This window comes from Leopardus geoffroyi, chromosome B3, assembly GCF_018350155.1.
Source record: "Leopardus geoffroyi isolate Oge1 chromosome B3, O.geoffroyi_Oge1_pat1.0, whole genome shotgun sequence".
NCBI lineage: Eukaryota > Metazoa > Chordata > Mammalia > Carnivora > Felidae > Leopardus > Leopardus geoffroyi.
In genome coordinates this window covers 141,999,039-142,024,504 of record NC_059337.1, presented here as the reverse complement: position 1 = coordinate 142,024,504, position 25,466 = coordinate 141,999,039, and the positions used below count along the sequence as shown (strand labels likewise).

The 25,466-nt window shown below is 60.3% G+C and overlaps 1 protein-coding gene across 5 annotated transcripts in view; it reads left to right on the top strand.

Moving 5' to 3' along the window:
* Nucleotides 1-25,466, top strand: part of CCDC85C (coiled-coil domain containing 85C) — a 78,911-nt gene that overhangs the window by 42,959 nt on the left and 10,486 nt on the right. For 2 of the 5 annotated variants that reach the window (XM_045452047.1, XM_045452044.1), the window contains exons 2-4: nucleotides 14,584-14,688; nucleotides 16,805-16,854; nucleotides 22,892-22,930. In XM_045452047.1, the coding sequence (XP_045308003.1) occupies nucleotides 14,584-14,688; nucleotides 16,805-16,854; nucleotides 22,892-22,930 (194 nt within the window). The remainder of the gene's footprint in view (nucleotides 1-14,583; nucleotides 14,689-16,804; nucleotides 16,855-22,891; nucleotides 22,931-25,466) is intronic. The other 3 variants (XM_045452048.1, XM_045452046.1, XM_045452049.1) reach the window with 3 other exon arrangements.

Here is a 25,466-nt window from a genome sequence, read left to right as displayed (position 1 = left end):
ATCAGTGTGGACACAGGATTCTTATTTTATCCAACGTGATTGTAGTCCCCAGCTGTCATTGTGATTGTCATGGTCACCTTGCCTGGGACAAACAGCTGGCTGTGGGCCAGAGAGGAGAAGGGAGGTGGAATTTGACGTGTCCTTACAGGGTCACCGTGGAGCCTGGGGGCCCGGGGGCCCGCTCTCGCCCCGGCCCTGCCACTGACAGCCTGTGACCTCAGACAAGTTGGCGAACACCTTGGGGTCCCTGGTTCGCCCTGATGTTAGAAGGAGAGGTTGGGACCGGCTGCCCTTAAAGGCCCCTTTGTCCTGACCCCGAGCTCCCCTCGGGGTCCCCTGCCACGCCTTGTGTGGTGGTTCTGCGGAGAGCTGGGGTTGGCTGTGGGGCAGTTCCTGGCGCCCAGCTGTCACCTGTCACCTGTGGGAGCAATGACACACTCCTTTGTGCCCCACCCGCTCCCTCCCTTCCTCTTGGCACTTGGCCAGCTGGGGGGTGGGGGAGGGGGTGGAGCTTCCTCTGAAGGACTGAGGCCTGTTTATTCTAGGTAGTAACCAAACATTGACCTCATCCTAGCGCCGGCTCTCTGCAGCTTCGCGTCTGTTCTCCTTCATATCTTCCTTGAAGAAACAGCTGCGTGGGCAGGTGGTGTGCCGGTCTACCTGTGCCGGAAGGGCCCTTAGAGGCTTCCCACTTCCGCATTGTACAGAGGGGCGTTCTGGGGTCCCAGAGAGGGCAGCAGCCTGCCCGGGGTCACACAGCACGCGGTGGCACGGCCAGAACTTGAGCTCAGGCCCCTGATGCACACAGTGCTGCCTTCACTGCGGGTGCCCGGGTGCCTGTGTGCACTGTTTATGGTGACGAGCTTCTCTGGTCACGTCTCTCAGCCCCGGGTGGGGGTTTGAGCCTGTGGAGAAGGCTCCTGGTTCCCGCTCGGTCCCAGGGCGGGGCTTCGAGGATCGAGAGCAAGGTGCAAGGGCGTGAGGGGTGCTAACCTTCTCCAGGCGCCAGGCTTGGTGTGTGATGCCATTCCGCTGGAACCGCAGAGGGGTGTGCGTGGTCCCGTGGGGAAGGACTCAGGCCTGGGCCCTGCACACTCGGGGGGCGCCTGGCCTACTGAGGCTGGCAGGGGCTGGGGGGCGTCTTCTCAGTGTAGGCTCTGCCAGAGGTGCTGTGGAAGAACTTGGGTGGGGGGGCAACCACAGCTCCTTCGGAGGGGTGGGGAGCATCCCTAGGGGGGAGCACCCCTGGGGAGCATCTATGGGGAGGAACAGCACTGGGGGGAGCACCCATGCGGGGAACACCAATGGAGAGGAGCACCCTAGGGAGGAACGGCACTGGGGGGAGCACCCCTGGGAACAGCAGTGGGGGGAGCACCTGTGTATGGGGGGGCACCCGTGGGGGAGGAGCACCTGTGGGGGAGTACTAGTGGGACAAGCGCCCTAGGGAGGAGCAGCACTGGGGGGAGCACCCGAGTATGGGGGAGCACCTGTGTGGGGGGAGCACCACTGGGGGGAACATCCCTGGGGAGAGGCACCCCTGGGGGGAGCAGCACTGGGGGAGGAGCACCCTAGGGGAGGAGCATCCCTGGGGAGTTTAAGCAGCAAAGCAGTGGGCAGAGCTTCATGGAGTAACTGGAACAACACCGCTCCAGTGGCCGCAGGTGGCGGGGAGGCGGGGTCGGCACAGAGTCACCAGGTGCCGGCCTGGGTGAGGCGCCCAACGTGGGCTTCCTCCAGAAGATAGCTCTGAGGAGGAGGCCTCCGTCTCAGATGGCAGCGCCTAGACCTCAGGAGGAGTCCTTTGCTCAAGTGCATGAGGGGATTCGAACTCCAGGCTTGTGCTTGTAAAGGCCGTGGAAGGACCAGTGAGAAGATTGTTCGCCACCCACCCCCCCCCCCCCAAATTCCTGAGCCTGGGTGTTCCAGAATCCTCCTGGCAGCCCTGTGAGGGGGCATCACTCCTTCTTTTACAGATGAGGATGCAGAGGCTCAGAGACGTAGATTCACTAGTGCAAGGTCACACAGCTGTGATTACAGAGGCCTAGCTGACCCTCCACCTCTCTCCTGACCTTTGATTCTGGCTCTGTCAGGGGAGGTCACTCTCTCATTGAGGATCACGGCCCCCGGCCCGTCCTCAGTGGCCTGGGTAACAGGTGCCTGGCCAGCAGGACAGTGGGCTCCTGGCCTGTCAGTCCTATTTTGGGTTACCCGATGTCATGGTGGGAAGTGGAAGGTTTTCCAAGTCCTGTGCAGGGTGAGCAGGTGACCTTTGAACCCCAGAAGCTTATGCGCCCCCTCCCATGTGGGGAGAAATATGGGTTCAAAGGGAAATTTCAGCTGAGTTTCCTGGGTGAGAGGTACCCTGGGCCTGAGGGTCATTGGGAGATCCAGGCCCACGGTGATGGTGGGAGAAGAATGCAGACGGGTGACAGCTGGAGTGGGGGGTCCCCTGCACCGCAGACACCCTGGGCCCAGCATCGGCACCAACACCAGCAGTACCGGCCCTTTCCTTCCGGAGGCTCCGGGTGCCCGATGTCCCTCCGCTGTACCAAGGGGACGTTGAGGCTCGGGGATGGACGCTCTTGCCTAGCACACAGCCAGCCCGCACCTGCTGACTCCACGCCCAGGCATGCCTCACAGGGTGGTAGGGATACCTCCTCCTGGAACTGTAGTGAGGGCCCAGCCCGGGCCGGGGCAGTCCAGGCCTTCTGGAGCCAGCCTGGCCCCCACACTGACCTCGGGCAGGCACACAGGGGTATTAGCTTCCCGAGTGGTTGGGTCATGTGGCAGGATCGCAGCAGCCCAGGCCCTGCCCATCTACCCTGTGTCCCAGGAGAGCGGCCCTCTCTGCTCCCTGGCTCGGCCGGGGCAGCCTGGGTGGGGTGGGGGTGGGGGTCTCGGGCTGATGGTGCAGGGGGCTGGGGGCCTGGCCTGGAAGAGCCTTATCCTTCTTCCCTGAGCCTCACACCGGGACTCCCCCAGCCTGGCGACAGTCAGATGAGACCTCCGGGTGATCTGTGACCACAGGCATCCTCCCTGGCCTCCCCTTCAGCCCAGGGTTCCCCTCTGTGGGCCTGGGGCTGGGGTTAGTGATGGCTTGGCTCATTCCTCCTCTTGCCACGTTCCTCTCTTCTTTGCTGGGCTCACTCTTCTGCCTGGCTTTGCCTTGGGCCATCTCTTGGGCCTTGTTCCCTGGGGGCTTTGAACTGGGAGCGCAGTTTGCGGGGAGACTGAGCTTGGACTTGGCAGGGGCTCTGGTCTCAGCCTGTAGTCACCTGCTCGCTTGCCTGCCCCTCCCAGCCTCCCCATAGGCCCCTGCTCTGTGTCTGTGTTGGTTGGCTGTTGGTCACTGGGGTCTGTCTAGCCCCTGAGCTGATGGTTGGGAGGGCTTCTCTGAGAAGAAGCATGTGGAACCAGCTCGTCCCCACATCACCACCACTTAGCGGCCCCTAGACTCCACATCCTGCAAAAATCTCAACTTGAGATCGAGGAGGTGTTTACTTTACAACCAAAGGGGATTCGTGTTTGCTTCAAACAACCTGCAAGCATCACCTGGCTAAACTGGATTCATAACTCCGCTTTTTAAAGTCGGTGGTGATGCACCGGCCTGTGCTAGAGAGTGAAAAGAAGGCAGGTGCTGGGGGCCCGGGTGAGCCAGTGGAGGTGAGTGTGGCCTGACATCACAGGCCCGGCGTGCGCCGCTGTCTCCTCGGGCTCAGCGCAGACGTGGGCGTGCCCTTGGCGGGCCATTCCTTCCCATCAAGGTCATGCCATTAGACGGTGGGCAGTGGGGGGGATGGGGTGGTTTTACTGAGTGTCTACTAAATGCCTGGGGCTTTCAGAGCTGCTGCCTTTCTTAGACCTCACGGCAGCTTCCCAAAGGTTGGTTTCTATCACTTTTTTTTTTTTTAATGTTTACTTATTTTTGAGAGACAGGGAGAGAGAGACAGTGCGCACAAGCATGCTGGGGAGGGTTAGACGGTGAGAGACAGAGAGAGAGAATCCCAAGCAGGCTCCACACTCTCCGCGCAGAACCCCACATGGGGCTTGAACCCACAAACCATGAGATCATGACCTGAAACCAAGAGTCAGGGGCTTAACCGATTGGGCCACCCAGGCGCTCCCAGGCTCTCCGATGTTAAACACTGGTGAGATCAGGTTGGGCCCACCTGGACGGTCTGAGCTGACCCCCTTCTTGTGTTCCTCCTTCGTCCCTGCAGCCGTGTGAGATCATGTGTTCGCAGGCTCTGGGGGTTAAGGTGTGGGCACCTTTGTGGGGCCGGTAGTCTGCTGAGTGCATTGCACTAACCGAGGCTGAGATCTTCATCCAGAACAAGTCGCTTGTGATGCCACGTGGGGAAACTGAGGCTTCTGGTTACATGGACAGTGCTGCTGGGGCCCTTGACAACATTCCTTCTCTACCCCACACTGCCCCTTCCCTCAGGAACCTTGACGGCTGCCATGCACTGGTGGCTTCTGTTGTTGGCATTGCCACTGCCAGGTCTGTCCTCTTGCCTGGAGATCCCTGGGCGGGGAAGGGGCTGGGCCCTCCTGCGGCCGGAGGAGTGTGCCCTCCCCAGGACTTTTGGGGGGGCGGTGGCGCCTTTAAGCAGGCCTTGGGCCTTGTGGGTGATCCTTTGGCCCGTAGTCACTGTGCTGTGGGTTTTACGTGAAACAGGAAGTTTACTTTGCTGTCCCCACACCAAGTCTGTCATTTCTAACTGGGCGGGTCCTCACTGCCCCACCTAATTGCAGGGACGCTGTCTTGCTGGGGTTCCAGCGTCCCTGTCCTGCCCTCAGAGCTGTCTGGGTCATTTGGGACTCCCACCCCCATTTCTCCGTTCCCCAAGGAAGGGGCTTATCCAAGGTCACAGAGCAGGTGGGGCAGGAAGGGGCTTGCTCTTGTCCCCTAGCTGTTGGCAGGAAGGTGACCTTGACTCTGGCAGCCTCTCCATCCTGTGGACCCCTCCTCTCCTCGGGGGGCTCTTGACCCGCCGCGGTTGGACTGCACCCATCGGGAGAGGGTGGCCCCAAGGAGCCCACTGCCCATTGTAAGTCTACCACGGACAGCCTGGTACCCGGGGGCCAGGGAGGGGGCCTTCTGCCATCAGGAGTCTCCAGTGTCTCTTCTGGAGGGTGCGTTGTGCTGTTCTTTTCCTTTTACGTAAAAAGCATTATTTTTTTGTTAGGAATTCTATAAAAAGCAACAAGCTTGGACAGTAAGGAAACAACTATTTATTCCGCTGCCTACTCTCATCAGATCGTCAACGATAACGCACGTTAGGCTCAGAGCCTTTCCTCTTACGTAATAAAGTGTTACAGGTAGAGATGGGGTGCGCCGTGTCTCCACCCAACCCCCCCACCCTGCCGACCCCCACCCCTAGAGACCTTCAGCCTGGAACTCGGTGCTCATCATTCTCCTGCGTAGCGTTTTGCTTCTCTGGTAGGTCGTATATCCGGAAACGACGTGTGATGATGCCCCTTTGTCTGCACGACGTTGTATCTGTGTGTGTCCACCAGCTACCTGTGCCCGCTGTGGTTTTGAGACCTGTCCCCAGTCATCTGAGGACGTTTAGTTATCTCTTTTCATTTCTACCTCTCCTATTTCGTTGTTTGGTCAAAACTACAGACTGTCCTGTCTTCCAAGGGGATGTTGTGGTGGTGTCCTATTTTTTGCTGCCGTGGCCAGTGCTGCGGACGCGTTCTTGTACGTGTCTCCTCGCACAGCTGTGCCTGGGCTCCTTGAGGGCGTGCGCACCTTCTATAGGGCAGGAAGCTGTGCCAGGTGCCCCAGTGGGCACCCCGCGCTCCCCGGTTCTTACGCACTTGCCATCACACCAACTTACCCCTTCACGCTCTCTGCCAGTCCAGTAACTGAAATGGCATCTCATTGTCTTAATTTGCATTTCCCTGATTACGCACGCAGCAGGCGTCTTCTTGCCCATTTCCGTCTGTGACTCACCTTCCGTGGAGCCTGTGCCCGTACTCACGTATTTCCTTATTGATTTATAGGAGTCCTGTGTGTATTCCGTGTGACCCTCTGTGCATTCCGGGGCGGGACTTGAACACGGCGCTTCCCCGACGGCAGCTGGTCTTCTAACTGTGCCCACAGATCTGTTGTTTGCTGTCGGGCAAGGTTGTAATGTTCACACAACGGGGTTTGACAGGCTTTCCCTTTATGGTTTGTTCTTTTTTCTTTCTTTTCATTAAAAAAAATTTTTTTTAGTGTTTATTTATTTTATTTTATTTTTTAATTTTTTTAAATGTTTATTTATTTTTGAGACAGAGAGAGACAGAGCATGAACGGGGGAGGGTCAGAGAGAGAGGGAGACACAGAATCTGAAACAGGCTCCAGGCTCTGAGCAGTCAGCACAGAGCCCGACGCGGGGCTCGAACCCACGGACCGCGAGATCGTGACCTGAGCCGAAGTCGGATGCTTAACCGACTGAGCCACCCAGGCGCCCCATTGTGTTTATTTATTTTTGAGGGAGAGAGAGAGAGAGCAGGCGAGAGCATGAGCAGGGGAAGGGCGGGGAAAGGGACACACAGAATCCGAAGCAGGCTCCAGGCTCCCAGCTGTCAGCACAGAGCCCGACGCAGGGCTCGAACTCACAAGCTTTGAGATCATGGCCTGAGCCGAAGTCAGACGCTTAATCGACTGAGCCACCCAGGCGCCCCTCTTTTTGTTTCTTGAGTGAGAAAGCCTTTGTACCTGAAAGCTGAGGTGGTTCATCTTTATAACTGCTGCATTGAGACAAAATTCTCATGGTTTATATGTAAATCGGTGTAGTATGTTTTTGAGTATATTCACAGAGTTGCACAACTATGAAAATGGATTCCAGAGCCTTTTCATCACCCTGGAAAGAGCCTGTGCCCATGAGTTGTCACTCCCCAATCTTTCTTCCCCTTGGCCCCTGGCAACCACTGATCTACTTTCCGTCTCTATAAATTTGCCTGTTCTGGGTGTTTCGTACAAATGCGAGCCTACAGTATGTGGTCTTTTGTGAAGGCTTCTTTCCCGTGGCATGAAGTTGTAAGGGTCATTCATGTTGTAGCACGTCTCAGAAAAGCCTCGATTTCAAGTTTGCCTTTTCACGTAGAATGCTCTGTCCCCGTTGGAACTGCTTTCTGTGTGCGGTGTGAGGTTGGGATCAAATTTTGTTCTAGACGATGGCCAGTCAGCTGCTGCAACTCTGTTCACAAAATACTCCGTCTCTACCCCACAGGCACAGGATGCCACGTGGGCCACATGCCAGGTGTGCAAGCTTCTCTGGGTCCCAGTCTGCCCCCTCCACGTGGCTTTGGCATCTTTCCATGGAGTCCGTTCCACACGGAGCTCTCGTCTCTGGGCTCTCACCACCCCAGCAATCCCACCACCTGGTTCGTGATAATTTATTCTTGTTTTCACTGAGTCAGTGAAGCCTGTGCAGACGTGATGCTGCTTCCCGAGCCTTTGAGCCCCACCACTGCTTCTCATGTGTAGGGTGAAGTGCTTGCTGAGACGTCAGACCTCTTTGCCTCACCTCCGGCTCCCGTGTGTCTGGGAACAGGGATCCCCTGGGTCTGATGGACCCACCACACCTAGGTTTTCCCACTTTCCTGAGCCTGCTGCTTTGGCCACACATTCCCAGCTCTGCACATGGCTGGAGTCTCCTGGTGTCCTGCCCCCACCAATGCCTCCCTGCTGTTCCTGCGTCTTCTGAAGGACGGTTGGTTCCATCACGCAGGGCCTGGCGCTCAATAGAGACCTGACTGACATCTAATGAAAAAAACAACCCCCCTCCTTTCTCCCGAAAGTAGTCTACGTCCCCCCTTTTTGCTACCAAGGGGGCTTGCCACATATGTTTCGGGGCTCAGTAAATGTTATCTTTCCCCACCCCAACCCCATTTCAGACCTAAGTCCTGCATATCTCAGCCTCAGCAAAATCCCTGCACTTCGGCTGGATGGGCTAGGGGCTTCTCACAGGTGGAGCCGGAGAGGCGGATGGTTGGAACAGTCACTGCTCAGCATAGGTCAGGGGTTCCCAGCCTTGCATATGTGTTAAAATCACCTGGAGGACATCTAAAATGCATGTGGACGTCCAGGGACCTGCCCTAGAGTTCAATGCAGTTGATCTCACAGAGGAAGATAGCAGATATTAAGGAGTCCCTGGGGAGTGTCCATGCAGCCATGCTGAGAGCCACTGGCCCCGGTGTGGCTAGGTGTCCTTGCCAGGCAGCCAGGTAGACCTTGGTTCTTGGCCTTTATGGATAATTTTCTATCATTCACAGTGAAGTCAAGGTTGGTGGGGCGGGAGACTTGGACAGTGCCCTCACCCACACCTGCACATACAGGTTAATTTCTGGGCGTGAAATTAACAGGAGGGGAATTCTCTTTTTCCTCTTCTCCTCTGGCTGGAAACAATGACACCGTTTCAAATGGACTTGCCAGGCTTCCTAAGTAGTAGATGGAGAAACGAGTCTGAGTGTTTGGTTTGAGAATACCAGAGGCGACCAGGGGGATCCAAGCCGGGCACGTTCTGAATCAGCCAACTTGGACACAGCTTCCTGTTTGGCTGCTCCCTCGAGATTGCAGTCCGGGTCTGGAAGCCATGTGGCTTTTCTGGAATTAAACGCCAGGCACCCTTGAGGCCCTGGATAGACAGGGTGCTGATCCAGAAGGGTCCCCAGAGCTGTGCAAGAGCACGCAGAGGGGCAGACAGCGAGCAACAGGGCAGCCATGTGTCTTGGGAGAGGCTGAATGGCCAGCAGGGACAGGTCCCAGTTTTCATTAACCCAATTATTTGTTTTTCTCAGCGCCAGTTAATTTTCTTTCCTCTGTGGGCTCAGGATGGAGAGGGTGGGGCTCCGATTGTGGCCATTCCGTTTCATCTCTTGAGTTAAGGTTTCCATGATCCTGCCTGTCTTGGCACGGAGGTGGAGTGGGAGCGGCTGGGTGCCAGCCTGTTGGCACAGAGGCTGCGGGGCAGTGTTCTCACTGTGTGACTTTGGACTTGATACTTAACCTCTCTGAGGCTCAGGCTCCTCTCCACTAAACAGGGCTAGTAATGACAGGACCCGTCTCATCAGCTTGGCATGAGGATCACATGGGGTGACGCTGGGGGTTTTGCTCGGCACCTGCTCTAGGCTAGTGGAAGTTCAGTGTGTGAATGGGAAGCAGGTGCCCTGCTTCAATGCAAGCATCAATGCCCTGCGTGGATGTGAGAACCCTGTCCCACCCCTGGGGCTCTGGGAGTCACTGCTGAGCTTGTGGCTAGTGGCCTTGGCCCGGGCCCCCCTGCTCACCTGCCCAGCAGCTCAGGTGGGCAACCAGGCAGAGGAGGGAGTGGCAGGGGCCAAGGTGCCCAGCCTGGCTCAGTGCCGCCACGGCTCAGAGGTGTCCTCACGGGAACCCGATGTTCCCCCCGATATGCCTCCCTCAGTCCTCTCGCCTTCATCCATAAGTAATACCTGTCTCACATTCAGCCCGCGCCTCTCCGGGCTGCGGTGTGTGCCAGGAAGCAGATACTGATGGCCTTCGAGCAGCTCAGGTGCTCCCCAACCTGCCTGCCATGGTCTCGCTTCTGTGCCTTTGCTCACGCTGTGTCCTGCTCAGACTTGCCTTCCATCCCCACTCCACTTGCCTGCCTATCAGCTCTGCTTGCTTTCATCTCAGTCCAGGGCTCAGCTCAGATGCTGCCTCCTTCAGGAAGGAGCCCCTGATATCTCCCTGCCCTCTACCCCCCAGGCTGTATATACCTGTTCAGTCTTTGCCCCCTTCGTTAGGCTGGGGGACCCTCTGAGAAGGGGACCATGCCCTTGGACGAGCATGCGTGGCTCTTGGTCCTTCTGGTGCCTGGCTTTGTGAGCTTGGGCAGACCCGGTCACTCTGTGAGCATCCTTCTTCTCCTCTATAGGACAGGCTTTCTGCTGCCCTCCTGGCAGGGTCCCTGGGAGGGTTTGGTGGGCGCACTGCACTGAGGTCAGGAAACAGCTTCTCGTGTCTCCTCACCTACGTCGGGAGCCTTCAACATTCCAGAGGCTTCTGTCCAGCAGAGGCCCAGCGTTCAGGAAGTAGGTGAGCCTGGGGTTAGAACATCCCCCGGGTCCCTTAAGAAGATGGACCATTTCCAGGTGCTGCTGGAGGGGACCGGGAGTGCGATGTGTCAGACGTGAGGGCGGCAGGGCCGTGCAGCTCCAAGACCTGCTGATCTGGCCTGTGGGTGGGACAGGGTGGGGCAGAGGCCCCTTGGGGACTGAGCACTGGCCAGCGGGGGCCGGGCGCTGCAGGAAGGGTGGCTTCCGTCTAGAGCCCGGGGCTGCACTGAACCGGAGGAGGCCGCTCCGCCCGTGCGTGGTCTACGAATCTCGCTTCACCTCCCTGAGCCTCAGTTACCTCATCTGCACGTTGGGGGCATCTCCCAGGCCTGGCCCCCCTGGTTTTGATTTCCAAGCCCCGACCTACAGGTAGTGGTAGGCACTTGCTGTCCCTTGGGGCGGAGTCCTGGCTGGGGAGAAGGGAGAGAAGCCGAGAAGCCAGGTCCACAGGAGAGCAGATGTGCTCTCGGGAGCCGGGTCCACCCTCTGGGGCAGAGGGCCGGACGCCTGGAAAGACGATGTGCTGGCGTTTGATGAGGCCCTTCTGCCCCGATGGAGCCACAGGCCCCGGTGCCGGCCCATCTTAATGAAGTGGAAGGAGAAGGGAATGTCATCAACTGAGCAGCAGTGTGGAAATGTCAGCCACCCCCATGGAGGAGGCCCAAGGCGGGTGCGGCCCGGTCTCCTGCGAACGAATGGCCTGCCACCAAGCCTGCCTGTCCCCGAGACCTCGTGGGGACCCCGCTCCGCGGGAGGCGGCTGGGAGGGGGGCAGGGTCGGGAGGGGAAGCAGGTGGAGAGTCAGGCCCCATGTGTCACTGTGTGTCATTGTACACACCCCCCCCCTTCCCCCGGCCCCCACCCCTTCCTATGCAGAGGGGGAAGATCGTACTTTCTCCTGAGCTGTGACAGACACTGTTGGATTCTGCCCAGACCCCCGTGGCACTTACTGCTTCTGTGTCCACCGCCCACTTCACCTGCTGGTGGCTGTAGCTCTCCGGGTGGGCAACGCTGGGGCATTAGCACCTGTCCCCCACGAGCTGCCCCCAGCAGCGAGCCCTGGGGCAGGGGGTAACTCTGAGACCCTCCCGGGCAGATTGACACCAGCTTCATCGGCTCCTTCTGTTCCCCGCCTCACCTCCCGACTCCCGTACCTGGGCTCCCTGGGATCACCTCCCACACACCCCGCGTGTACTTGAACCCCCGCCGCACCCACACTCAGACGTAAGCTCGCGGTGTGGCTGGCCGTTGCTGTTGGATGAGATTCGGAGGGACACCTGCTCTTAGCACCTTGGATGCTCTGCTTCTGGGTCTTTCTGGGGTGTCCTGTGTGGGGTGGGGGTGCTGTGTCACACATGGTCTCAGGCTGAGTGCTTTTCATTGGAGCTCCTGCCAGTGGGACCTTGTAGGGTGGAGAACTGACCACCTGGCAGGTGTTTAGACTTTTCCCGAGGGCCTGCTATGTGCCTAGGGCTGAGTTGGTGACGAGGGTTTACAGGGATGATTGGATGTGGCCTCTGGCTCCCAAATTCTTCTTCTTTTTTTTTTTTTTTAATTTTTTTTTAATGTTTATTTATTTTGCGAGACCGACTGTGAGCAGGGGAGGGGCAGAGAGAGGGGGAGAGAGAGAATCTGAAGCAGGCTGCAGGCTCCGAGCTCTCAGCACAGAGCCCGAGGCGGGGCTCGAACCCACGAACTGTGAGATCATGACCTGAGCCAAAGTGGGATGCTCAACCGACTGAGCCACCCCAGTGCCCCTCAGATTTTTACCATTCGGACTAGAGGTGAGGCTGGGGAGGGTACCGGGCCGGGAGGGGGGGGGATGTGATGTGTCGCCAGACCCACCCTCTGAGAAGGCAGGGGTGGACTCGTGGTCTGTACCCGTGAGGGGACCTTGCAGACCCTGTGGGCTCCGTGAGACCCTCCCGTCTGCGGGCTGCATGGCCCTCCATGTTCTCCCGGGAACACAGGATCTGCAAGGAGGTCAGGGCGAGGGCCAACGCTCTAGCTCTCAGAAGCAAGAATATCGCAGGCCCCTCTCCCTTGCTGCCACCCCCCGGCCCCCAGATAGAAGCTGCATTGTGAATCCTCCAGAATTGGTCCGGTGAGGCCTGGGAGCAGCCTACAGAGGGTCTGAGGGGACACACTGGCCAGCCCAGCCCCAGGGGTCCCTTCAGTAGTCACCTCTCATTTTCCCCACAAACAGCCGAGCCGGGAAATGACGCATCCCTCCCTTGGGGCTCTGTTTCTCACCACTGCAAACCCTGGGATTAATTTAATTACACACTCATCTCCGAGAGGCTGGGGCTCAGAGGCGCCCAGCGGGATCACGAGTTGCCCGAGGCTGCTGGGAAGGATCATCCTCCCAGGGAGCCCGGCCCTCCGGGGTCTCCCTCCCCTGTTCCAGAAGGTCCACCTTGCTGCCACTCTTCCTGCTGCAGGACATCTGCTCTGACCCACGGGCAACCAGATGTCTGGCTCCTGGGCCCCTGGCAGGGAGCAGAGCCTGGTCTCGGGAGCTGAGTGTGGGGATGGGATTGAATGTGGCCGAGGCAGCCTCGAATCCTCTTAAACTCGGGGAGTGGGGTGGGGTGGGGTGGGGGAAGGGGCAGACTCAGGCCTCAGGAACGGCCCCCAGACCAGAGGTGGGCAGAGGGGGCGCTGATTGGCCATCCTCCTGGCCACCCTTCTGCTTCTGTGATGTCCGTGGGTGCCTCTGCAAGATGCTGGTGTGAGAATGTAATCCTTTCTCTCTCTCTTTTTTTGAATAAAAGAAAGATTTCTCCCTCTTCTGGAAGTAGATTATTTGAAAATTAACAACGAGTGGTGCGGATAAATAGTCACTTGTCCCCCTATGTGAGCACCACCGTCGATGTCCCCACGTACCTCCCTCCTGAATTTATTTCCTTGCATCGATATTTTTACGCACAAGAGCAACTGTGTGCACCTTTTTACGTCCAGTTCTTTCCACGGGTGGGGTGGGGGGGTAAAGGGTTTTCCATACTGTCGAGGAGGGACATCCTTCTTCAGCGTCGTTTGAATGACAGGGCGTGGCTCTCTGCTGTCATTGGACAAATGGTTGTTTCCATTTCTGGCCACTGTCACACACGGTCTGCATTCCTCATAATTAGAATGAACTCCTGAGGATAGATTCCATCGGACGCACCAGATGATTTAAAATGTTTTGAGACCTCTCCCCTGTTGTGCTCTAGGAATGAGAAGGAAAAGCCCAGCAGACCCTGGTGGTCTGAAGGATACTCTGTTCTCTGCAGCAGCGTGGGGTTTGGGGCAAAACGTAATGGTGGGTTGAGTGGGGGCAGCGCCGGGTCTGTGCCCCCGTGTGGCCTGTGTGCTGTGGCCCGTGGGCCCTGAGGTCTGCTCCTGGCAGCAGCGGGTGGGGCGGCTGGGGCGTTGTTGGGTCATTTGTGACCTCGCCTGTGTCCCTTCTCCTGGTGCCGGCTCTGTCCCCGCTCTCTTTTCCTCGCTGCCATCCTGGGAGGCGCGGGCTGGACCCGGCCGTGGCCGAGGGATTGGCTTGCTCGGGCAGGAACAGTGGTGTGTGTCCGGCCCGCCCGCAGTGCAGAGAGGGCGCTGAGGCTCGGTCGGCACATCTGCTGACTCCTTCCCAGTCCGTGACTCCGGCTGTGGTCTGACCAAGAGGGGCAGTGCTAGGGGCACCTGGGTGGCTCTGTCATTCACGCCAGATTCTTGCTTTCGGCTCAGGTCACGATCTCAGGGTTCGTGAGTTCGAGCCCCGCATCGGGCTGTGCGCTGACAGCGTGGAGCCTGCTTGGGATTCTCTCCTTCTCTGTCCCGCCCCCGCTCGCTCTCGCATGCTCTGTCTCTCAAAAAAGATGAATAAACTTAAAAAAAAAAAAAAAAAAAAAGGAAATGCTAGGAGCTCCTGGTGGACCCCTAGAAATTGGCAGAGGGAGACAGAACCACCCCCATACCAGGAAACCAGGGGCGGAAATGTGCCCACTTCCCGATGGCTCGTGGAGGGCAGGGCAGGCCCCTGGTGGCGCGCAGGTGACTGGTCCCCTCCTGAGTTCAGGGCTGTGCCTGGCAGTGCTGCCGCCGGTGGGGGCCGCGGTGAGCAGGGGGTCCGGCTCGCCGCCGTGCCCGAGAATCAGGCGGTCGCGGAGGGTCCAGGACAGAGGCTTGACCAAGAATCACGTCTTCTTTCTGGGACGCGTGCCAGCTCCTCCTCACGGTGCTGCGCTCTCAGCTCACAGCAGCCAGACGCTTGGGGTCGCCGGCCCCGGGCGGCGGGGAGAGGGTCTGGCAGCCCGGGCCCTGGGCTCCCCTGCTCACCCGCCCGCAGCGGGGGACGCCGCTCCTCTCGGCCTCCGGATCTGCAAAGTGGGGAGGATGCCTGTTGGACCCTCGCCAGATGCTGGGGCTGCCGGGTGGCACCCCCGGGGTGGGTCTTCCCTCCCCCACCGACCCCACCCAGAGGGAGGCCACACAGGGCTCGGCTAGTTATTCGGGCCTCCTTGTCTTAAAGGGCGAGACGAGAGAGCTGGGAGATCTCTGCAGCATGTGTCCACTGATTCCCCGGCTGGTGTCCCAGGGAACCCTCCTGCCAACAGCACGCAGAGGGCACGAAGAGGTGGGGAACCCCGGCTGCGCCCCCTCTGCCTCCCCATGCCCAGAGGGGCCCGGCACACCCTGAGGCCTTTCCCGTCAGGCCTGTTTGCGTGGGTGTGATGTGGGAAGTGTCTGTCCGTCCTGGCTGACTGAGAATAAACTGAGGCTGGGGGGCGGGCACAGGGCATGCACACGGGGTCCTAACGGGGAGGCCCTTGGGGTCACCCTCCGCCCCGGGCTCCCGTCCCACCTCTGCTGCTGCCCTGAGTTGTGCCGTGAACAAACCACTTCAACTCAGAGCCTTGATTTCCTGGCCGTCAAGGAGCTCTGCAGGGCTGGGGGGTGGTGAGGTGGTGTGGGGGGCAGCCCCCCACATGGGGGCTCCCCAGTGCCATCCCTGAGGGTGAGGGCGGCAGGCCTGCGGGGGAGCGGCCCTCCTCCCTCTCCAGCAGGCCCCGCATTCCTGGGAGCTGAGTGGTGCTGACTCGGGGCGGGAGGGGCCTGTTGTGTCATTTCTCAGCGGTTAGTGGGTGGGCCCGGCTGTCCCCCCATTCCTGCTCCCGGGCTGGGCTGATGCTCCTGGACACAGGCCAGGCCTGGGTGGGCGGAGCTCCCGAAGGCCCTGCCCATAGTGCCCCCAGCAGGCAGGTCACTGGGCAGAGGGGGCACCTCTGTGTGCAGACTGCCTCCCGTAGCTGGGGGTAGCCTCAGAGTGTGGCCTTGGTGGCCTTGCTGATGGATGGGCTGGAGCTCTTGAGGCCTGGGCCGAGCCCCAGCCCCAGCGGAGGGAGGTTCTGGCCTTCTGGGGAGGGGACCGCCAGCTGAGCATGAGTGGGGGGGGCGGGCATGATATCCATATCACCCAGGGGCTCATCGGGTAGCGCCGGCTGTGTGCGGGGGGCAGATGCTTCATTTTCCCTAGGTGGCCCAATGGTCCAGCTTGTCCCACAGCACAGGTGTGTTATGAGTCCCGCGGGGTCCGCCTCCCAAGGCAGTGCTATAGAGAGGTGGCTTTGGCCGAGGGTCCGGTGGCTTCTCTGGTGGCTTTTTTTTTTTTTCTTTAAATCTTTATTATTTATTTTTGGGAGAGAGAGAGAGAGAGAGAGAGAGAGAGAATGAGCAGGGGAGGGGCAGAGAGTAGAGGGAGACACAGAATCTGAAGCAGGATCCAGGCTCTGAGCTGTCATCACAGAGCCCGACTTGGGGCTCGAACCCACGAACTATGAGATCACGACCTGAGCTGAAGTCGGATGCTTAACCGGCTGAGCCACCCAGGCGCCCCATGGTGACTTCTGAGATAAAGGGCTGGGGAGCCCGGGTGTCCTGTTGAGGGCAGGAGGAGCAGTGAGTGACTGGCCCGGTGGACGGGGTGTAGGCTGGTGTCCGGGCCGCGTGAACCCCCGTGCGGTGCTCATGTGGACAGGAAGCACGGAGCCTGTCCCTTACCGGGTGACCTGTCTTTCCACCTGCAGAGCCACACCTGCCATGATGGTGGCGTCCCCTTGCCTGCCCTGCCCTGACCCTCCCTGCCGTGTGTCCTGCAGCCCGCTCCTGGCCTCTGTGCTCTGGGTTGCCCTCAGCTTCCACCTCGGCAGGCTCCCTCACCCCAGCCTGGCCCGGGGTGACTCGGTTAGCGCTTCTGTCCTCTGCTGGTGGGGCTGATTTCTAGCCTGATGGGGAGGCAGGACCAGGGCTCTGGGAGGCAGGACTGGGCAATTTATCTGCCTTTCTGATGTGATTGCAAAACATGTGAGGGTGGTGAGGGAGGGTGGCTTTCCCCCCCTGCCGCTTTTGGAAACTGGGGGTGCACGGTTGGGGAGCGTGTCCCTGACTTGGCCCAGGGCGCGGCCGCTGACTGCTCTCGTCGGCAGAGTCCTCCAGGAAAGCTGGTGGCCCGCCTACAGTACGTGTGCCTCCCGAAGTTCCTGTGTGCCAGGCGGGGTGGAGCGGAGGAGTCCTGGACGCCTCAGGGGCCTCAGTTTCCCCACTGTGCCGGGGACGGGGCTCCCTGGACCCCATACCCCGCTGTGTGCTGCCCCTTGGCTGTGAGGGTCCCATCAGGGCCTCCGATCGGGGGTGTGACTCTCACTGGAGACCGAGTCTGATGACTAAGATGCTCCCTACTTGTGTCGTTACAGATCCCTCGTCCACCTACATCAGGCAGCTGGAGACCAAGGCCCTCGCACAGGTAAGCTGACTGGGGGTGGTAGACAGCGGGGGGCACTGCACTCGAGGGGCCAGTGCGAGCCCCACCCCCACCCCCCACCCCACCGCTCCAGTGCCCACCCATGTCCCAGCCTACCTGGGGCTTATAGCCACCCACCTGCCCCCACTGCCGTCCGGAGTCACCCCCTGGAACTTGGGGGTCACGGACCTAACCCTTGCGCCACGGCCTTTGGGGTGTCTCCCATCACAGCCTCTCCCTGCTGTCCCCAGGAGTCTGTGAGCTCCTCGGGTCAGCCCTAGGCCTGTCCCAGAGATGGTGTGCACTGTGCAATTGCTGAAGAAGGGGTCGCTTTGCCCCTCGGATGGGCAGATCGAGGCCGGAGAGGGGGCAGGCACATCCCCACTCTCTCCCGCATGGAAACCTCCCTGCTCCTGCCGCCCTTATTCCTTTCCCGGCCGGGGTCCACCCTCCGCCCACAGGCAGATGAGGCTGTCTTATCACTGGCTCGTCCCCGGCACAGGGAGGGCAGGTTAGAGGCTGGAGGATGAGGACAGCACAGCGGGGAGGCCGGGCAGGGTGACAACCAGTGCAGGGGTGCACACGGCTCTGCTCCTGCTGAGGACGGCTGGAGCGGAGCAGGGTGGTGACTGCCAGGACGGGGGCCTTCTCTGCCGTGGGTGGGGACAGGGACGGGAGGCTGTGGTCAGCCCCGTGTGGGGTCCTGGGGGCCACCTGGCTTGGGCAGCTGCTCCAGCCTCTCTCTCCCTTGTCCCCATCCTTGGCTTACTCTCCCCTCCCCCTCCCCTGCCATGCCCCCAGCCTGTAAGTGTTGGCCAGAATGCCCAGAGCGTTTCTCTGGGAACCAATCCCGGGGAGGGCTCAGCTGCCCGGCCCCGTTGCTAGGCGACCAGCAGGCTTGGTGCCACTGTCCCGCTCGGGAAGCCCGAGGCCCCCTCTCTGCCCGTTGGGTGGCTGCTGGGAGGCTCATGGCCCCGGCACGAAGGACAGCTCCCACCACGGCCATGCCACGCCTCACCCCCACGTGGGCTGTGTGGGCAGTCCCACAGCCTAGCAGGACTCACTTGTCCACACCGCCAGGGCCACCGCACCCATGCTGTGGTATGTCACCAGGCACTGAATTGCAGGGCTGGTTTGGTAACTCTCTATATGGTTAAGGTGCTGTGTGGCAGAAGGGCTTGGCCGCAAGACCTGTTGGCTTCTTTGCCTCCTCGGGTGGGGCGGGGCTCGGGTCTCACCTGGCCCGGGGGGCGGGGGGGGAGGTTGCCGGGGCACCTTGCATTCTGAGTGGGCCTGATGTGGGGGTTGATAAGGAGGGTATGTGGCCTGGGCTGCAGGAGCTGTAGGCAGAAGTGATGCTGGGAGAATTGGGGGCTGGGGAGGGGCAGATTTAAGGCTCGGGGACCTTTGCCGTGGGCAGGTGCCCACTGGACGGCAGAACGAAGGCCGGGACCACGATCTGGACCCGAAGCTTCGGGTCGGTGGCCTTGTGAGTCTGTCCCAGCCTGACTGTCCTTTGTTTCATTGTTCCCTTGGAGAAACACGTTGAGAGCCCAGGCCCCGAATTCAGGATGCTGTTTGCCATGTGGTTCTGTGGTCCAACCGGGCATTGCTTGTGGTCACTTTCCCACAAATACAGGAGTGTCCCCGACCCCGGGCCACATTGTCCCACTGGGAGAATATACCCCGATTCCCAGTGGTGGGTCTGGCTGTGGACTTGGGGGAGATGTGCACACACTCAGGACCTGAAGTAGGGGTCCCTTCTAGTCCTTCCTCCCTGGGGGCGCCCCTGCTGTCACAAGGGAGGCCCCGGATGGCTGTGCGCGCTGGCCCCGTGCCCACATGTGCAGAGTTGGAGGTTGTCAGGGGCCCTGTGTCTGTGCAGCAGGGGGACAGCAGATGCCTGAGCAGTGGTTGGCTCTGCCCGCCCCCCACTCTCCCACCCCCAAGCCTGCTCGGACCTGCTCCCAGGGGTCATACCTGGGGCCTTGGTCTGGAGGCAGCAGCAGTAGGGCTCTGTCCGTCCTCCACTGGTGCCCACGCTGGGCCAAGCAGAGATACCCAAAGATGGGGGCTTGCAGACCCTCGCTGGGATCCAGGCTCGCTGGCTGCAGGCGGTTAGACTGAGATTTAGGGGCAAGAATGAGCTTTGCCTGGCTTACTGCTAGTAGAGGGACAGTTCCGGGGACTCAGCATCCAGCGTCCCAAGCATCCGGCGTCGGCCACGTGGTGCTGGGGCCTCGGCCCTCCTCCGCCAGTGCGCTGTGCATCCTTGACCCCTTATTGTAGCAAAACGGTTGGGCCTCAACCTACAGTCAGCAACGACACCCAGGAGCCACTGGCAGAATGTCTCCAGGGTCATGGCCGGGGCTCCTGCTGCCCTCCCACCTGCTGTCACCAGAGCTTGGCCCCGAGGGTGGGTTGGTCATCTGACTGCAGAGGAGGGCACTGCTGTTCTGAGCCTTGTGGGAGAGATGAGAGACAGAGACAGTGAGACAGCCGCCCCCCCCCCCCCCCCCGCCCTGGCCTGCTGTCAGCTTCCTAGTGGCAACTCACACCTCACTTGCTTTTGGATTCCTGGGGCAGCTCAGATGGCACCATTCGGTTTGCTCACCTGTAAAATGGGCTTTGTGTATAGTTCGTGTGTAGTTGGTGACCTGCTGTGCATGGCCCTAGGGGTTCAGGGGTGACGAGGCATGGGCCTGACCACCTCCTTGTTCAGCTAGCAGGACTCATGTGCGTGAGGAGGTTGCCGGAGGACGGCAGAGGCGGGGAGAGCCCCCCAGGTGGGACAAGGCCCACGATGGGAGTACTGGCCTCGTTCTAAGAGAGTCCAGGGAAGAAGGGGTTCAGGCACGGCCCCCTCCCGACAGCCTCCCTCCCCAACCACCCCCAGGGGGCTCGGTCCTTAGTCTGAGCTCTCAGCCCTGTGAGCCGCCCTCCCTTGCTGCTAGGCTGTCGCGATCCTCCCTTGGGGAGCCTGCCCCCCACCCCTGCCGGGCTGTCGGCGACTCAGGGACTGGCTGCTGGGTCCGACCGGTCACATCTGCATCTCCGGGGCCTAGCTCAGCTGGACTAGGTGGATACATCTCGGGGAGCCCCTGGCCACCCACCCACCCAGAGTCCTGGGGCAAGAGGGGAGGCTGAGGCTGGCTCTGGCCGAACCAAGGACCAGCTGCTTCATGAGGTGTAGTGAGCTGGTCGTCTTTGGAGGCAGTCACGTGATGGATGCCCACACTTGGGAATCTTGGGGAGAGGGATTCCTTCCTGCCATGGGTGGGCTTCTGGCCTGGGTCTCGTGAGCTCGGGCTTGTCAGATTTTATGATTCTGGCACTTAAGCCTTGTCGTTGAGATCAAACCGCATGGGAACCGCAGGAAGGTCCGGCACCTGCCGTTTCAGCGAAAAGCATGAGAAAGTGCTGTTCCTCTTTGAACCGTCTTAAGGGGACGTGGCTCCGGGGTCTGGACCTCTGCGGCCTCTGCTTCCCCTGCCCCCGCCTCTCCCCTCCCCTCCCCTCCTGGCCTCTATTTAACTCCAAAATAGCTTTAATTAAAAATGTGCCAGAGTGTTCACAGACTAAATTACCGTATTGCAGTTCGTATTTTCTTTCTCGTGTCGGCTTTAAAATTCCGTCAACACAGCTGCCTCCTCCGCGATGATTCATCTCGAGCCCCCGTACACATGATTCCTTTTCCTGTGGATTCTGTGCCCGGCCGGGCTGGGGTGGGGGCGGCTGTCATTGACGCCGGGGCCTCGGCTCTTGGTTCCCTCGCTTAATCCCCCTGCTGGGCTGATAAATGTAAGGCTCCGTGTTCGCCCAGAAGCCAGCTTTACAAAAGAGCCAGTGACGTTCGGGCTGATGTCACACGGGGCAAGTGGGCAGCCATCCTGGGGACGGAGGCCGCGGTCCAGGCCCGCCTCCCTCCTCCTCACCCCTGTGCCTGCCCTTTCTCTATCCTGCCACGCCACGCAGGGTCGCCTGAACCACTCAGGTTAGAAGTGACCCCAGGATTTACACCAAGCGCAGATGGGGAAGCTGAGGCCTGGGTGGAGGAGGGCGTCCGGGCCTGAGTGACTGTATCAGTGTCCTGGGGCCGCTGTAACAAAGAGGCATAGACCGGGTGTGCTGTCTCATGGTTCTAGGGGTCACGGGGTCAACGTATGAACCTGGGGGGACACAATCTAGCCTGCAGCAATGGTGTCATTGGCCTGATGGTATGAAGAAGTGGGTTTGGGCTCTAGAGGAATTGGAGTTCAAATGATGCCCCAGCACTCACCTGCTCTGTGGCTTTAGGCATGATGCGTTATGTCCTGATGCTTCGGGTTCCTTACCTGTGAGGCAGGGATGACGGTGATGCCCGCTGCCTGCCGGGCACTGCCTGCCCTTCTCTATTTTTCCTGCTCTCAGGGACCTGGGATGTTCAAGGTCTGTGGTAGACTTGTGCCCACCTGGCTGGGCCTGGCCCGTCCCCATATGAACTGCTCCTTTCTGGCCTTTGTCTGAGTTTTGAACCATACGGCCCGGGGGACAGCGGAATAGTCTGCCACCCTCTAAGCCTGTGCTGAGGCCTCAGTGCTGTGTTCTGAGTCCCCCGGGAAGACCTGTCGTCCTGAGTGGCCCGTTCCCTTGCCCAAGCTGTCCAGAGACGCTGGCCTCCAGTGTTTCTTTGGTGGTGCCTTCTGGGACAGGTCGCTGCTGGTTGACGGGCCCTGGGCTGTCCCTGCTTGGGGCATGGTGGTCACGTCCTGCTCCCTCCCTTGTGAATGGTGTGCTTTCTGGATCTCTGGAGGGCTTTAGCTACATCTTTAGCAGAACCTCAGAACCGGTCCTTGAACCTCTCCTTCAACCAGGGAGGAAACCTTTCTAGCATCTGAGCAGATGGTCTGTCTAGCAATATGGGCAGAAGGAGGCTAGGAATACCACCTCTGTCCCCTCTGTGCCTGAGGCTTAATCGCTGTCCACTGTGAGCCACATGCTGGGTGACCGTCAAGGCCAAGCCCAGGACTCTAGGGCTAGAGGGCCTGGTTCAAGTCGCCAAAGTGCCGCTTACCAGCTGGGGGGGGCGTTGGGCCAGGGGCTTAACCTCTCTGTGCCTCAGTTTTCTCGTCTGTAAAATGGGGACACTGATGGTGGCCGCCCCAGGATTAAAGGGTGAATCCCGCAAAGCACTGAGGACTAGGGCTGGCCAGTGGAAAGAGTCGTGGGCCATCCAGCAGCCGAGTGCCCTTCGTGACCCCGATTTACCTGCAAGCAGCAGGACCTGGAACGCTGACGGGCTGCTCAGAGTCACCCAGCCGCGGTGGGATTTGGATTTTGCAAATCTGTTCCCCTCCCCAAAGCCCCCCCACCCCTTCTTGGGGAGATCCCGAGGCCTGTCCCTCCCTCTCACTCACCTTATTGCCGAGGGGACCTGTAAGGGGCCGATGGTCACTGTGGTGGATGAGACCGTCTGGGTGTTCTGCCATCAGCCACACGCTCGAGTTTGAAACCTGGGATTTGGGGTCTGACATCGCATGGGGAGTAGGGACGCGGTGCCAGCAGTGGGTGAGTAATAGTAACCGTACGTTCGCCAAGCGTGGGGCCTCCGCTGCCTGATCTGAGCACCAATTAGGAAGAACCGTCTGGGCCCCCAGCCACGGAGCCGCTGCTTTCTTCTTAACGGCCTGCAAGTGAGTTCTCTTGAAATTAAAGGGGAAACCGAGAAGACAAGTGTGGCCGGACGGTTGTACCAGCATGCCCGTGTGAGGGGCCTCGCCGGTCACCCCCCCCGCCCCTCCCAGCCGGCGGGCTGGCCTCTCGGGGCGCCTCTAGGCCAGTGCAGGGGCCTGGTGTGAGCCCCGAGAGGGCGGGGAGCGGGCCGGGCACTTGGGCAGCCCTTGTAAACATGGGGCTTTCTAAAAACGTGGGGGCTCCGAGGTGCCCACCCCGGCCCGGCCGAGGCCCCGGCACCTTTGGGCTACCGAGGGACCAGGGGAGGGGGGCCGAGGGGGGCCGTGGCTGGCATTTCCTGGGTGACACCGCTCCTCTTCCCTTGCAGCCGCCCCGCCCCTGCGGCCGCCCGAGAAGCTGGTTTCAGGTAGAACCGCCTGGCGGGACGTGTTTGCAGTGGTGTCTGTGGTGGGGGCTGTTTTGAGTGCTGTGTGCTGTCCTGTCTCCTCCGGGTCTCCCCCGGCCCTGGCACCCTCCTGGCACTTCCTGGGAGCCCTCCACCCCCAGGTGCCCCGGTTCTGCCTCTAGATTCTTCCTGGGGTCTGCCCTTCCCGAGCTGGCATTGGAGTCCAGCTTTGCCGAACGGCAGCAGAGAGCCACGGGGCAGCGGCCTCTGGGGTGCCCCACGCAGGCCGTGCTCACTGAGCTGCCACCGCATCCACCCAGCTGGCCTTTGTAGTCCGAGTGCTCTCCGGACGCCCCTTTGTCAGCGTTTACCCTTGGGGCCCCACCTCCCGGTCCTGGCGGGAGCTCACAGGGACGGTAGACACTGCGTCCCTGCCGGGTGCGCGCAGTAGGTGCTGCAGCAGACGGTCCCTCGGGGACCGGAGTCCTTTGGGCAGCAGGTGGGAGGGGTGACAGCTGCTCTGAGCGAGCCCATCCACAGCTGCTGCCCAGGGAGGGGCACATGGGTGGGGTCCTCCCTTTGCATCCTGCTGTGGCCCTTTTCTGCTCGAGGAGGAGCCCTCTGACGGTGCTCCCCGGAGCCCCCCCCCCCCCCTCGGCGGGCAATGGCTGGGGAGCTCGCTGCATGCCCGCGGGGGCCCAGAGGGGCTGGGGTAGCCCGAGTTCAAGCCAGCTCCGAGCCAGGCAGCGACGCAGGGACTGAGGCCTGTGTCCTTAACAGCGGACTCGGCAGGGGGGGCGGAGGGGGGCAGGGGGGCAGGGGCGTGGCCTCCCGGGTGTCCCCCCTGGCTGGAAGTGGCAAACCTGTTTGCACTCCATGTGTCCTTTAAGGATGTGGGAGCCCCGCCCACTCTGTGTGGCAGATCCTTTCTCCCCGGGTCCTGAGGGACCTTCGTTTGGGATCCTATCCCATAGGAGGGCAGGCCTCCTGTCCCCGCTTCCTGAACCACCCTGAGCAGGCCCAGCCAACCCACAAGGCCATTTCAGCTCCGCGTCCCCTCGGCGATGAAAACCTAAGGATTTCATTCTTGGGCACCAACAGGCACATCCCGGGATTTTTCATTTGGATTGAAGTGCCGTTATGGTCCCTCATTTTGATGTGTCATTAGTCCCGTTGCCCCTAACGAGAGATCGTGTGTCTTTCCCCTGCCAGCTTGGTGGGTCGCTAATAAAGTTCTGTGGACGCACAAATATTTATAGATGATCACTGAAGGCAGGGGTGGGAATTGCATGTGCTAATTAAAAACACTCCCTCCCACCCCCTTGTTACGTACATGTCCTTCCGAGGAAATGATCCGGGGGGAGGGAGGGGGCTACCTAAACCAGTGTTCTCAGTACCAACACAGGAGTTCCTTCTGAACCCATTTGGTCTAGCACCAGAGGAGGTGTGGACGAGGGGGAGACGAGGCCCGGATGAGGTTCTAGACGGTCCTTTGGGGAAGGACAGGCAGCGTCCAGCCGTCCTGGTCCCAGGGACTGCTGGGAGAGAGCGGTGGCTCACATCCCTGGCCGTGTGGCCAAATAAATGTCAGTGTGTGAGCTGCGCTGAGTCTTACGCCTGGGCTCTTTCAGGAGCCTGGCCAGGCGGGCGGGGCGTGCTCCTGCAGAATGGTGGCAGGGGGCCTGGCGAGAGCCTGGTGGCACTGGGTGTGGTGTTCAGCGTGACTGGGGTTAGAACGTACTGTCCATTGGAGACGAGTTGGTAACTGTCACCTGGCCAGGAAAATAATTGGTTGGGAGTTTTGCCTTTGAGTGAAGGTTGACCCCCCTGCCCAGGGTGGGCGAGCCCGAGAGGCGCAGGTGCCCTGATGAGGGGGGGGGGTCCTCCTGCTGGGAGGGGCGAGGGGGTGCTGGGCAAGGGGGCAGGGTCTTTGTCATTTTGGTGTCAGGTGGCAGAGGGGACCCCTCGCTGGGCCACCCGCCTCTGGTTCAGCCAAGGGTTGGCCATAATCAGGGGACGTGGCAGTCACATTTTAAGGGTTCTGGTGACACCCTGCTACACTTCAGGGGCCACCATGGGAGGGTGGGCCGCCATTTCTCTCCCCTCTGTGCCTCTTGGTAACCTTTGTTTGAGGTCTTCCTGGAGGCCATGGGAATAGTTGTCTCTCCTCCTGGCCAAGGTGCCTGGGGTGGGTGATGGTAATCTGGTGGGTGACTGCTCAGATCTGCTTTCTGATGTTTGCTCTGGCGGCCTCCGCGGGGCATCTGCCTTAATTGGGTTTTTATTCTAGTCCCACAGACGCTTACAAGGCACTGCTGTGTGCCCCTGAGCTGACCCCCTGAGACCTGGGGGGTCTGACTTGGGGGATCTGATGGGGATGGGAGGGCGGAACATGGAGCTGGTGAGGCTGGAGACCCATGAGAATTGCGGTCTGTGTCCAGCAACTGGCAGGAGGGGAGCAGGCTGCATGTGGGTCCCTCCCGAACCAGCAGAGGGGGGCTGGTGAGCAGGAGGAGGGGCCCCCAGATGTGGTTGCTATGCCATCTGGCTCACCTGC